This window comes from Equus asinus, chromosome 2, assembly GCF_041296235.1.
Source record: "Equus asinus isolate D_3611 breed Donkey chromosome 2, EquAss-T2T_v2, whole genome shotgun sequence".
In the NCBI taxonomy this organism is placed as follows: Eukaryota; Metazoa; Chordata; class Mammalia; order Perissodactyla; family Equidae; genus Equus; species Equus asinus.
The window spans coordinates 74493941-74508745 of NC_091791.1; the positions used below are offsets into that span (position 1 = coordinate 74493941).

At 39.9% G+C, this 14805-nt stretch overlaps 1 protein-coding gene and 1 long non-coding RNA gene across 6 annotated transcripts in view; one reads left to right on the forward strand and one right to left on the reverse strand.

The window, feature by feature from the left end:
- The window catches only part of TAF5L (TATA-box binding protein associated factor 5 like), a 29107-nt gene extending 23808 nt beyond the window's left edge, over positions 1-5299 (forward strand). For all 5 annotated transcript variants that reach the window (XM_044757869.2, XM_014860838.3, XM_014860837.3 and 2 more), the window contains one exon: positions 3285-5299. In XM_044757869.2, coding sequence (XP_044613804.1) covers positions 3285-4082 — 798 coding nt within the window. In that variant the 3' untranslated portion in view covers positions 4083-5299. The remainder of the gene's footprint in view (positions 1-3284) is intronic.
- Positions 5300-11907: 6608 nt separating this feature from the next.
- Positions 11908-14805, reverse strand: part of LOC123280586 (uncharacterized) — a 70471-nt gene continuing 67573 nt past the window's right edge. The window contains exon 5 of the long non-coding RNA XR_011501619.1: positions 11908-12951. This is a non-coding gene — a long non-coding RNA (uncharacterized lncRNA). The remainder of the gene's footprint in view (positions 12952-14805) is intronic.

Consider the following 14805-nt stretch of genomic DNA (forward strand, 5'->3'; position numbering starts at 1 on the left):
TATATCTGTTTTATATTTCAGATTTTTAAAAAATCAAAAAGTACCCAAAAGCTCCTATGCAAGCATAAAATTTTCTCTATTAATTATGCCAAATAAAACTGGATTCACAGCACTGCCCTGTAGCTTCTATCATCTCCAACTTGAAGACAGTCTAGATGAACCTTTGAAAATCTGTGAATTGGTATCCAGTTCTCCTCTGCCCACCCCAGTACTGGTAGCCTCTCCTCCTACTTCAGACACGAGAAGTGGAGAGTGAGGCCCTTGCTCTCCATTCTTTGTTCCACACCAAATGGAAATAGAAATGAGACCCAGTTCTTACCCTTGTTGATTGGTAACTGTGTATTAATATTTGAGCAACATGGTAAAACCACACCACATCAAGGATTTGCTCTTCTTTTCAATTATGTGTACAGGGCCACCCTCATCCCTGCCAGCCTCCTGCCTCCTCAGCCCTCCAATACAACACCTGTATTCAGTTCATTTAGTGTCTAGTAATTCTTCCCCCAATCTGGTCATCTTTAAGTTTGAAAAGCGAAGAAATCAGTATTGTCAGTAATATTCAATCCTGTAATTTGTATATAAAACTGTCATATAGATCTATGCTGGCCACTAGGAATATAATACAATCCATAAGTTATTTAAATTTTTATAGTAGCCGCATTTAAAAAAGCAAAAAGGAATAGTCAAAACTAATTTTAATAATGTATTTTATTCAATCCAAAATGGCCCAAATATGAGTTCAACATGTAAGCAGTATAAAAAATTTATTAATGAAATCCATTACATTCTCCTTTTTTGTCCTAAATCTTGGAAATCCAATGTGTATTTTACACTTCCAGCAAATGTGCATTCACACTAGCCAGTAGCCACCTTTTCTATTCTAGTTCAGGCTCCTGTCATCTTTCACACAGATAGCAGTGCCTCACCCCCAAGCCCAGCCATACATAAATTTCTTTCAGTTCCATTGGCAGCTAATTAGGGAACAGCCCAAGGCTGAATTTTGACCCCAGAAAGTACCCTTGATGTAGGAAAGACTGGAATGTGAGCTGAGGGACTTGGAACAGCCTGCTCCAGGAACAGACACCCATAACAAATGTGAGATATTTAGAGACTCCATGTCTAAAGCAGGGGTCAGCAAACTATGGAACAGGGGTGTGTAAGACAATATTTGAAGATTTATTTATACTTGTTTTTCTTATTTTTAAATTTCTATTTTATGCATGTTTTATAGTATACGTAATATAGTTTGCTATTACACGAATATGTGTTACAAATTAAAAATTCTTATTTGGAATGCATGCCCATTTACTGTGGGGTGTTCCATCAAAATTGTAGGGAGTTTTGGGATGTTGTCCTATTAGCATGAAAGGAAGGAGAGAGAAAATGTGTGGGGTTGGGCATGTGTGAATCAACTACTTGTTCAGGGTTTCAGCTCGACTGTGTTGAGGCCCTTGTGGGACTGGCTTGAGCCACAGAAGAAAGTGTGGCTGGGTTATTTTAAGCTGTGGTCCTGGCAAAGAGCTGATAGTGATAGCCAGCAGGAACATTCTGGTTTCCCCATTTCTTGGTCTATAGAGTCAGCCAGGTGCCTTTCCATGAGCAGGAACAATCATCAAGACCCATGGGAAGTAGCAGCTTGACTCCTGGTGCACCCTCCGCTCTCTGTCTCTGAGCACACTGTTTAGTTCCCCACCAGGGAGGTGAAGACCCACCTTCCATGACTTCCTCCTCCAAACGAAGACTGCCTAGGCCTCAGAGATAGTAACATGCCCTTTAATTCACCATTAACTTTCAAAGGATCTTTGTATAATTCATCCAGGGTCGTTTTTTGCTCCCACAGTTCTTATATAAACTTCCTGGTGTAGAGCAGTGAGTCATTCTTGAAATTTTAAAGTGTTGTTATAACCTCTTTGGAAAGGAAAATTACTAATATTCTTGGTGACAGTAGAACCTTAAGCTTCCAAATGCTTATGTATTTTTAATGTTGAGTGTCTGGAATAGCCAGTTTGGATATTCATGGACATCAGTGTTTATTTTCTCTTAACTTTTTCTCAAATATGTCCACATTGGAGGCATTTGTTTTATCTGGAATTTAATAGTTTTCAGATAGAAGTTGTAAGGATGCCCTTTTCCTGTACAAGAACCAAAGGCTCACAAAGTTATTTGTTTCTAAGCCAACAAAGTCAGTTGGTTCAAGAATCTTCATCTTACTGATCATTCTTCTGGTGTTTAATTAAAACCCATTTTAATTTATGAATTCCAGGATAGAGACAGCTGTAGTTTTAAGGAGCTTGTCTGTGAGGAAATGAAGGGAAAGTAGATTTTGAACACAGACAGTGTACTTGTCGGGAAGAGGGTGAGGAAGGGCACTTTGTCCCTAGCACCGTCAGTGTCTGTCTTCTTTTCTGTCCCACACACAGGAACTTATCTCCAAAAACCACATGAGTCACTTGGCTCTGTTCAAAGCAATGCTGAATCCATGCCTTGTCTTTTATTTTGGGAAAATATTTAAGACCCTCCAGAAAGTCATGGTTTTAAAACTTTATCTTTGTTTCTTTTTGGACACCAGCTGTGTACGCCTGGTCACAGGGTGTGAGTGTAATTTATTGCTAACTGCACCTTTCTGGCTTACTATTAATTCTGATATATCCAAGTTTTATTTTAGCTAAACTCCTACAATAGTTATGTATTAATTTTGAAGTGAGACCACATCTGCCTTCATCATTGACCCCAATCGTGGGAGTAATGAACATGTCAGGATTTTTCTTAATGGACTAGAAATAAGGAGTAATATGGCTTATAAAAAAGCAGCTAAAAGTGACAGATAAGACATGCCCATAAAATACAAGAATCTCAGAACTCAACATAAATTCAAAAGTAAATCTTTTCGAATGACGTATATCAGAATTAGCAATGAAAGTTTCCGTAGGGTACCTTTTAATCAGCTTTTGAAATCTGTTATCCTCAACCTAAGAGTCATAGAGGAATGATTGTGGACCTTACAGCAGCCTGGCATTTCTGCATCTTTTGATTTGATACAGTCTTAGCTGCAAGACGAATTTAAGGAAAGCAATTTGTGAGTTGTTAGAGACTTTTTTTTCAGTTATGCAGTTATGAGTTGTTTTCTGTGATCACCTTTAAGGGCAAGACCATTGTCATTTACTGGGTAGATGCTATTTCCCAAGCAGTGTCTTTTTTTTGAGGACTTTTTGTTTTCCGTGGCAGACCACTAAACATTTTTTTCTTGTGTATCTCCTTTGCCATCTCCACCCCAATGTTCCCAGGATGATGAGGATGATAATGCAGGCACAGAGATGAAGATACTGAGGGGACACTGTGGACCAGTGTACAGCACAAGGTTCCTCGCAGACAGCTCAGGGTTGCTCTCTTGTTCCGAAGACATGTCCATTAGGTACTGGGACCTCGGAAGTTTCACCAACACTGTGTTGTACCAAGGACATGCCTATCCTGTGTGGGACCTGGACATTAGCCCATATAGCCTGTACTTTGCCAGCGGGTCCCATGACCGCACTGCAAGGCTGTGGTCATTTGATCGGACGTACCCACTGAGAATATATGCAGGACACCTGGCAGATGTGGACTGTGTCAAATTCCACCCTAATTCAAACTACTTAGCTACAGGCTCAACCGACAAGACTGTCCGGCTGTGGAGTGCTCAGCAGGGGAACTCGGTGAGGCTCTTCACAGGCCACCGTGGCCCTGTGCTTTCTCTTGCCTTTTCTCCAAACGGTAAGTACTTGGCATCAGCTGGCGAGGACCAGCGTTTGAAGCTATGGGACTTGGCTTCTGGGACCCTTTATAAAGAATTAAGAGGCCATACGGACAATATCACCAGCCTCACCTTCAGTCCTGACAGTAGTTTGATTGCCTCTGCATCCATGGACAACTCTGTGCGAGTCTGGGACATTAGGAACACTTACTGCAGTGCACCTGCTGATGGCTCCTCCGGTGAACTCGTGGGTGTATACACCGGGCAGATGAGCAATGTACTGAGTGTGCAGTTCATGGCCTGTAACCTTCTTCTAGTGACTGGAATCACACAAGAAAATCAGGAACATTAATTTTTTTTATCTTTGTTGTAATGGACTGGGGCAATAGTAGAAGGCCTCCAGATTGCAAGTCTTACGACAAACTGAGACTGAATCACTGACTGACTGTGAAAGACTCCCTGCCTCCCTCCCTTCTCCTGTGCAGACATCCTGATCACCTTACCCCTTCACTCAGCCCCCCCAAATGTCGAAGGACTGTGGGGGAGGAAACGCGGTGATAAGTGGACGTGAGATCAAGAATGAAGATGCTCTGGAGGTCAGATTGCAGTTCTTACAAAGATCTCACTGTGTCCTCATGTGAGCACCTTCCTGGCTCTGTCTCATTTTCCCATTTGTAAAACCGAGATGCTGCTTCCTTCCCTGGGTGCTGCATTTGGTCTGAGGATGGTGGCAGAGCACTCTCAGGAGGAGCAGTGCTCCAGGGTCACGTGTTATCAGTCACTTGGGTGGAAGGGAATATTGGTGTAGGAATGCGGGGTGGGAACTAGGAAAAGGGGTGGACATAATCCTGGTAAAAAGTCTTTCCTTTTCCATAATTACAGAGAACCAGGATTTTTTATTATTGTTATTATAATTATTATTATTATTGAGAAGAGGAAACCTAGCACTGGCAGAGGGGCCTTCTCTGCTCTCATCTTTCAGGTTTTACTCCTGGCACTGGCTGTGATACTTGGAATTTTGAGGTTCAGGGAATTCAGAGAATTTGATAGCACAGTGTATTGGGAGAAAGGGAAAATTTCTGGGTGACAGATTGATCCCTCCACCTGACATGTTTCTAGCAATGGGTGGGTGGATTTGATTGAGAAAGTCTTGGGCTCTTGCAGTGATGGTGGGAAGGAAAGATTCTTTTTATGGCTGCACTTCTATTAACAATTCTCTCCCCTGAAAGGACATGTTGTGGTAAAGAAATGAAGATAATTTCAAATGATGAAAGATAGAATTAGAAAATTAGATTGAATTTCCAAATGACCGTTTATTCAGAGGTGTGGCTTTTTCAACGTCTTTTTCTCCTGAGATCATCTGCTCCCACCTCCTGCATTGCAATAGCAGTTTAATGAACACTTTGTGAAACAAATTGTAAGTATGTATGCACGCATATAAAACTATGCTTTGAGGATAAAGCAACTTCTAATTTGTGGAAAAAGGATTAAATATTTCTGTTTTCTGAAAAGAGTTATTTTGTATTTTGTTTTCTATTAAAATGTATTTAGTTTCAAAAAAAAAAAGAAGTGTTGGCATCTCATTTAAAGTGTGAGGACAGGTGGGTGTGTGGTCCGTCCTGGGGTGATGTGGCAGCTCACCTCTCTTCAGGGCGATAGCCAGTTATGCAGGCCAGACAAGCCTCGGTTGGAGGTGCTTTTGATCTGTTCTTGTATGCTGTTCAGCTTACTTTGAATCATGATTCCTCTTGGCATTCACATGAATTACTGATAGTATTTAATACTATTTATGCATCCAAGATTGCCAATTGCTAACTGAAGACAACATGTATTTTACCATCTAGAGTTATGTGGTAAGATCCTACTTCCAGTTTTCTTTAAAGGCCCTATTATAAAATCTCTAAGTGGCATAAGAACTGTGTTATTTAATTAACTCAGTATTTATTTGAACAATTCCAGATAAAGAACTCATTCAAGGATTTAAATGATGCCAGAATTTTTAAAATGTACTTTAAAACATAATTTTCTGACAAGGACACCAAAAATTATCAGGAAATTAATAGGAAGACTCTAGAATTCTATCCAAAAAAAATTTTTTTTACTTGAGCCTAACATGTTAATTAATAGGAAATATTTCTTATTGATAAAAATCCACATATTGGAGATACTGTAAGAAGGATCCTTTGGCAGCTTAGCCAGACAGCATCACCTTCCAGGTGGTCTACAGGTAAAGCCTAGAATTCAAATGTGTTCTTATCTGTAATAAGGGAATTCTTAAGTTAGATTGTGTGGTATATTGCTAGAAACAATGAAATCCCTAAATTGGGCTGAATCATTCTCAGAACTGAAAATATCACTGATCAAGGAGGATTTGGAAGTTTTGTGCTTATTTTTTAATGCAGAATTTCTTTGATTATATATAAAAATGTATTAGGTTCGCTAGTCTTCACATTACCAATCACATATATACGTTGTGATTTCAGTTAAAGCTCTTAATGATCTGCATATTTGACTTTTTTTTTCTTTTGTGAACTGATTTTAATGGGAGATAATTTAACTTTATAGACTGCCTCTCACTACTTCCCCAAAATCTTAGAAGTATTATAAGGGGTATGTATGTGTGTATATGTCCACAAGGGTGTGTAAAAATGTGGTTACACTCTTGAAGTTGCTCTCTTGCATTGTTTTATTTTATCTTCAGAGCAGTCGTGTGAGACAGGACTGGTGGTAACACCATTTTGTAGGTGAAATACATAAAGACCAGAAAAGCTGTATTATCTGTCTACACCCAACATGGAATAGTCACATGTCTTGGATGTGTTAGATAGAGAGTCTATAATCAGTATCCTCAGGTTCTAGCCAGAAGATATAGCCCTGAAGATAGAAAAACTTTTTAAAAAAAAACCTCCAAAAAGGAAATATGAATATAAATAGATTATTTAACAAGCATATATATAGTGCTTACTGTCTGCCAGAAACCACTCCAAGAGCTGTATGAAAATTAACTTATTGTATCCCCATTAGAACCCTATCAGGTATCCCAATTTTACAGATGAGGAATCTGAGGCAGTGACAGATTAAGTCACTTGCTGAAAGGGTCACACTGCTAATAATCGATGAAGCTAGAATCCATGCTCTTCTCCATGCTGATGTCTCCCTTCATTCCTGCAGGACCAGGTAGAGTGATCTGAGGTTTGTAGTAACAAAATGTTCCTGGCAGTAGTTCTAAGACTCATGCTTCCCTTTGCCAAATAAATCAGCAGCAAGAAGTAGGATCAGGAACTGACAGTAAGAACAAACTTAAACAATATATGGCCAAAAGAAACTTAAGAATATCAGTTATATTGAACCACAGTGATATAAGGTTGAAATTTCTTAGACTGACAGGCTCAGGAAACCTGACTGTAATTTTAATTAAGCAGTAGACTGGCCAAACGAAAGAGAGAAAATTAAGATAAAGGAAAGTAATGAAAAAAGATGAAACAGGAAACAATTTAAATTTTTATGTTCAAGATCCAGCTTCTAAGAATATCCATGTAGTCATGTATTAAAAATGTCTTGGTTGTATAAAAAAATCTATTGAGTATATAGGCTTCTAATTTTGCTATTGCCCAGACTGGTACTTAAGTATATAGGTTAAAAGATTAGTCCATACTTCAACTTGTCTTTCAGTTGCATGTTTTAGAAAAGTATCCATTATATTTATGCCCAGCCCACACCAAAAATTCATATTATTGACACCTACATAGCAGCCAAATGATTCTGAAACTGCTTTGTGGTAAACAGAAATTTTCAATATAGAGTTCAAGGAATGTAAATGTTCCTTGCCAGTTTAACCCATTGAAGGACAACTAGGATACTTTCCTATGATTGTCTGAAATTCCTAAAAGAAATATTTTTATATTAAATATCTGAATGTCTGTTATGGTCAGACATTGTGTTAGTGGGTGGAAATACGGTGGGAAGGAAAATTGACATAGTCTCTGGCTCGAGTTTATTGTTTAAAGAGGGAGGCAGATATTAATCAAACAACAACATAAATAAGTTTAAGATTTCCAACTGTAGTGAGAGTGCTATACTGGATGCTATGGAAGAATTATACCCAGAGTGCTTTACTGGATACAGTGGAAGAATATACCCAGGGATCTAATTTAGATTAATCATTCAAGGAGGGCCTCCGTAAATCAGTAATAATGAATCTGAGACCTGAAAGATAAGTAGGAGCTAGCCAGGCAGAGTTCAGGAAAGAATGTTCCAGACCCCCAAATGGGGAAGAACTCAAAGAAGTCCAGTGAGGGTGAGGCAATGTGAATAAGGAACAGAACAACATGACATGAGTTTGGATAATTGGCAGGGCTTTGGGCACCGTGAGGTGTTTGACTTTTATTCCATGTGGGATGGAAACCATTGAAGGGTGTAGAACAGGGAAGTGATGCAGTCCGGTTTCCACCTAAATGTCACTGGCAACAGGAGGACATAGATAACATATTTACAACTGGAATCCCACTTCAACATCAGGATAACTAAGCAACATTTACTGAACCCAGTCCATGCCAAGCACTGCAGGTCAGAGCTGAACGATGGAAGCCAGCTGCATGTGGAGTGGCCCCTGGAGCAGTGAACTGAAAGCAGCCTCCAACCAACAGCCCATGAGGACCTGAATCCTGCCAACAACCACAGAAGTGAGCTTGGATGCAGATCCTGCCCTGGTCAAGCCTTCAGATAAGATTGCAGCCCTAGCTGACACCTTGATTGCAGCCTCCTTGAGATAGAGGCATCCAGCTAAGTCTGCCCAGATTCCCAACTCACAGATACTGTGAGATATTAAATGTTGTTTTAAGCCACTAAGGTTTGGGGTAATTTCTTGTGTAGCAATAGATAACTAGCCCATCTGTCATACTCCACAGTCCATTCTTTTAATTGTTACACTATAGAAAATGACATAATTACTGATTCAAAAGAAAAAAATCACGGTAGCTGTAGGTAACATAGATTGAGGGTATGAGAGTGAGAACGAGGAGGCCAGTTAAGATCATTGCAGTTGTCTAGGAAAGAGGTGACGGCAACATGGACTTGAGTGGCCACAGTGAAAAAGGAGAGAAGTGGACAACTCCAATGAATATTTTAGAAGTGGATTTGGCTGGACTTGTATTGGGTTGGATGGGCAGAAAAGAAGAAAGGAATCATGGATGACCCACATGTTTCTGGCATGGGCAACTTGGTAGATAGAGTTGCCATTTATTCTGATGAAAATACTTGAGGAAGATGAGGTTTGGAGGAAAAGATCAAGTGTTCAGTTCTGTACCTCTTAAGTTTGAGGTGCTTATGAGAGAACCAAGTGAAGATAGACTGGCATTTCCATAGACATGCCTGGAACTCAGAAGAGAGGTCTCGGCTTCACATGCTAATTTGAGTGTTGTATTCATTAGAGTGCTTTCTGCTATCAGAGACAGAAATCTGACTCCAAGTAGTTTTAAGAATAAGGAATTTTATTGATTCACATAACAAAGTATAGAGGTCAGGTGGGTTTCATGTGCCACTCAATAAGGACCCCACCTCTGCTCTGGTCTCTTCTGTGGTTGGCTTTTATCACAGGCTGGCTTTTCCCATGGTTGTGAGAGGATGACCGACAGCAGTGAGAGCCAGACACCCCCCTCATTCACGTCTAGTGGGAATGTGAGCTTACTTTCCATTCCTCATTATTAAGAGCAAGCAAAAAAAATTTCTAGAAGCCCCATCAAAACTCTCCGGTTTGGATTAGGTCTGCTCCTCATTGAATCAATCCCTGACAAGGATAAGAGTTGTTGGCATGTAATTGGAATCTGAAGCCTTGCAAATAGATGTGATTACCAAGGATAAGAGCATAGAGTGAGAGGAGATGAGGGCTTCAGACTAGCCTTGAAGTTCTCCAACATTCACAGGTCAGAAAGGAGGAGCAGCTAACAAAGGAAGGAAAACAGGAGAAGGTACTTCCCCAGAAGACAAGATGAGAGAATACCTCAGGATGGGAGTGGTCAGCTGTGCTTATGCTACTGAGAATTCAAATGGGGTAAGGACTAGAAAATATCCACTAGATTTGAGGGGAGGTGGCTGACAGCACTAGCAGGTATAGCTGAGTAATGGAAATGGAAAGAACATTGAAATGGATTGAAAAGTGGAAAGGTAGTCGAAACACAAATATGGGCACTTCATTTATGACAGGTGATACAGCAATGGAGGAAGGACAGACTTTTTGCTATACAGTGCTAAGACCATTGGCTATCCAAGGGAAAAAGTGAAATGAGACCCCTACCTCACTATATACAAAATCAATTCCAGGGGCCGGCCCGGTGGCGCAGCAGTTAAGTTTGCACGTTCTGCTTCTCGGTGGCCCGGGGTTCGCCAGTTCGGATCCCGGGTACGGACATGGCATCGCTTGGCAAAAGCCATGCTGTGGTAGGCATCCCACATATAAAGTAGAGGAAGATGGGCATGGATGTTAGCTCAGGGACAGGCTTCCTCAGCAAAAAGAAGAGGATTGGCAGTAGTTAGCTCAGGGCTAATCTTCCTCAAAAAAAAAAAAAAAATCAATTCCAGGTAAATTAAAGACCTAAATATGAAAGACAGAACTATAAAGCACTTAAAAGAATATCCTCAGAACCTTAGAATAGGAAGAAATTTCTAAAGAAACTAAAAGCCCTAACCAAAAAAGGAAAGATTGATTAAATTCAAAAACTCATTAATCAAAAGACAGACTGTGAACGTGAGAAGACACTTAATAACACTTGAGCAACAGAGACGAATGTCTAGAGCAGTGCTGTGCCGCAGAAATGTTCTCTAGTTCTGTCCTGTCCTGTAGAATGTTCTGTGAGGAGGGAAAGGTTCGCTAGTTGTCTGCTGTCCAGTAATGTATCTGCTAGCCACATGTAGCTATTGAGCATTTGAAATATGGATAGTATCATTGAGGAACTGAACTTTTTTATTTTATTAATTTAAATAACCACCTGAGAGTAGTGGCTAACATATTAGACTGGAGAATTCTAAAATTTACAAAGAATTCCTACAAATCAGTGAGAAGAAAGGGTATAGTCAATGGGGAAAAAAAGGCAAAAGTCTTAAAGAGAAGTATTCGCGAAAGAAATCCAAATGGCCAATAAACAAATTAAAAATTGCTGAACCTTGTATTACTCAGGAAAATGCAAATTTAAAACCATTGGATACCATTATACACCCATCAGGCTAACAAGGTTGTAAAAGGCTGACAACGCCAAGTGTTGGTGCATCAGGCCCCTCCCACACTGGTGAAGCTGTAAATTTGTAACCTATGTGAGAAGCGGTATGGTATTCCCTAGCAAAGTTGAAGAAAGGCATACTCTGTTGTTACCAGCAATCCCACTCCAGGGTCGAGAAATGCTTACATCCGGCAGGATACATAGACAGAAATATCCATGGCCACCCTGTCCGTCATTTCCCAAAGCTGGAAACAAACTACATGCCCATAAATAGAAAGGATAGATACATTATTGAATAGTCATATAGTGATAAACTCTACAACAAGAAAAATGGACAGCTGAGAGCTGCAAGCAGCGACGTGGATATCCTTAGTGTTGACTGAAGAGCAAGAAAAATTACTCCTACAGAACGATTCCATTTACATAGAGTTTAAATCAGACAAAACTACCGGTCTATTTTAGCATGTGTACAAAGACAACAAAACTAAGGGAGGGAATGGAAGGGTCCTGAGCAGAAGATGCTCAAGTGTCAGGGAGGTTCTATTTTTTGACTCAGGTGCTGGTTACCCCAGTGTGCACCGGAGAGCTGTTCATTATGTGGTACAAAGAAGCTTTACTTCATTATGTTTAAAACATTTCTAAAAGTGAGAAGGAGATGAGAAAGTAGAGAGTGGAGCTAGGGTACAGACAGCTCTTGAGACACTTGAAGGGGGCAGAGATTGAGACGTGGAAGCAAGAAAGAATTGTTTGCAGGTTTGTTTTGTCTGTTTTAATGAAAGTTCATAAAGCAGGTGCTTTCAAACTTTTAGTCATCAACCCACAATAAAAAATGTATTTTACACTGTGACCTAGTACGCACCTATGCTGGGTTTTATTGAACCTAAGACTCCATTGACTAGAAGAGGCACCATTATTTTATGTATCATTTTTTTAAACTGTCAATCAAATGACAAACAATGCTTTCTTATCACTTGGGAGTTTTATTTTATGTTTATTTAAAGCACTTTTATACTTACATAGTTTTTATAACTTAAGTGAAGTACATTGGGATTGGTATTCTTAAAACTTCACCCTGCGTCCAACTTTTTTTTCTTTTCTTTTTTTTTTTTGAGGAAGATTAGCTCTAAGCTAACATTTGCTGCCAATCCCCGTCTTTTTGCTGAGGGAGATTGGCCCTGAGCTAACATCCATTCCCATATTCCTCTATTTTATATGTGGGACACCTGCCACAGTATGGTAAGGTGTGCATAGGTGCACACCCAGATCCAAACCGGTGAACCCTGGGACACCAAAGTGGAATGTATGAACTTAACCACTGACCCCTCACACCCTGTGTCCAACTTTTTGAGTCAGTTATCAGTGTCTAAATTTTCTCCTCTTTGTCCTCAAATACATGTTTGATGGAACATCTTAAAAAAGTGCACCACTATTGTCTCCTAGATTTTCTTCTAAGCCATAGCATCCATTCTGCAAGGTCTGATGTTGGCACTTTCTTTATCTTAGGTGTCAACAGAAGCCTTTCAGAAACAACCAGGCTTCTTATTCCTTCCTTAAATTGTCCTGAAATATTCTGATGACTGAAATGAGTGGTTGCAGTCATGCAGCCCTGGCACCTGGACTAACAACCCATTTCACATGTCACAACTACCACCTGGCCAAGGTACCATCCAGTTGTCAGTCATATCCTCTTCTGATTCCAGAAATGTTCAAAAAAGTTTTTTAAATTACATCTTAGACTCAGGAGAGTGTAGTGCATTAAAAAAAACCTTTCCATGCATGATGTACTGTGATATATAATTTTTAATACTGGTCACAACCCACTAATTCATTTCATGGCCCACTAATGAGGCCATTACATGCAAATTGGACAGTGCTGCCCTGGGGCCCATCTGAATGCTGGTGAGAGGAGTCCCAAGTGAGGAGGGGTAGGGAAAAGGGGCCTTGCTAGGGGAGAGGAGAAGGTAGAAGGGCTGGCATCAGAAGTCCTGGGGCCCGGGCCTTCCTCATTGCCTACAGGTGGGAAGAAAGAAAGGAAAGGAAGAGGGAGGGAGGCTGTAAATAAAAGAATGAGCTTCTGAACCAATATGATTTATTTGGGTTCACTCAGATTAATATTTCTGCATTAGGTTTTATTCACAAAACTCAGCTTTAACAGTGTGCTAACCAGAGTGAGCTGCTTAGCCTCTCTGGATTTGAGATTGGTTTTTCAAAACATGAAGGAAAAAAAACCACAAACTAGAGAGTTCAACCAATGCTGGCCATTCTGTCTGGGTCTAGTCCCAGTAATTCTGACCCCTTCCACTTGGCCTTGGTTCTCCCATAGCCCAGCGGTGTTCCTCTCCATCTGGTTTCCAGGAGAAGCAGTAGGATGTACAGTTTACTCCCTGCAGCAGTGCAGACACGGAATTCAGATGCTATGAAATGTGCCTACCTGTAAGAAAGCAATCTGGGCTTTTGCAGGGGGGGAAGAAGGATATTTTTGTCTGCTTGCTTAGTTTGGACTGGTGCAGGGGAAGGGCCCAGGGTTGATTTGCAGAATGTGGAACGCTGAGGCCTGAAGAGATGAAGCATGCTGTTGAATCCCAGCACATTTAAATATTAAATATTAAATTTTAATATTAAATTTTAAGTCAATAGTGCCATAATATGTACTTGCAAGTATTAAGTGAAAAATCTAGCATGTCTTTTACCAAAAATATGGAAAAGCCAACAAGTTTGCCTAGAGAAATCAAAATCTTAAAAATCAAAAGGTAAAATGAAGAGATAAAAATTGATGTTGGTGATAGCTGCACAACTCTGAGAGTATACTAAAAATCGTTGAGTGGTCACTTTAAATGGGTGAATTGTATGTGAATTAAATCTCAAAGCTGTCACCAAAAATAAATTCAAAGGTAAAATACTGTCTTCCAATGGTGTAACTGGCCTATAATTGGCACTCAAATGCTTTTTGAAAGAGTAAGTAAGTGAATGCACAGCAAATGATAGCTGCACAGTCATGGGAGAAAACAGTAGCCAGGGCTCCTTTTGACTTTGAGAAAACTTCAACTCAACTACCTGCAGGACTTCAAGGCTGCTTCTTCGCTGGAGGAGACTCACAAATATTAATTCAATGCATCAAGTTTTGTATTGTTCTGGTTTCTTTCGCTATTTTTAAAAATGGGATTCATGCTTCCTAAAAGTGTCTCTGAAAATTTTTTGAAATGTTTCTTAATTAAGCCAATATTAATGGGTTTATCAACATTTCTCATTTTGCCTCTATCTATAAAATAAAGTTCAAACCTGAATTAAGCCATAAGTTGTTCTGAAGGCTCATTGAGTTTATGTTGGTAAAATCTTTCAGCCTCTCAGAATAAAGCCACAGGTAAATATAACGACAGACAAGATACTGCAATGCCTACTCGAGCTACGAAAGCTAAGAAGCTAAAAATAAAGTGATCTGGGGAGATATCAAGCTGTGTCAGTGCCCAGAAATGCACTGGAGAGTACTGTACACTTACCATTCTTCACAATCGTCATCTTCCTTAAGGGATAGTTAAATAAAACAGAGAAGTCAAAAAACCCACCTCTTAAAGAACAGAAAATTAATGTCTCCTTAATTAGAAACGTTTCTCTTTAATTTTAAACTTTTTTTTAATCCTCCAAAAAGAATGAGATCCCTAGATTCCAGTGCTATTGAGAATCTGTCACCCCCACAGTTTAGCTCATTCTTTGGAGAGCCTCCTTTGTTTCCTATCTTCCTCTTTTCTCAGCCCGTTCCCACATTGTTTTCAAGCCTCATGCCTTTTTCTCTCCTTGCTAAGAGTTCCCAAAACATAATCATCGCAAACATGGTCCCAAAACATGAGACTGCGTGAAGGGTGGGAT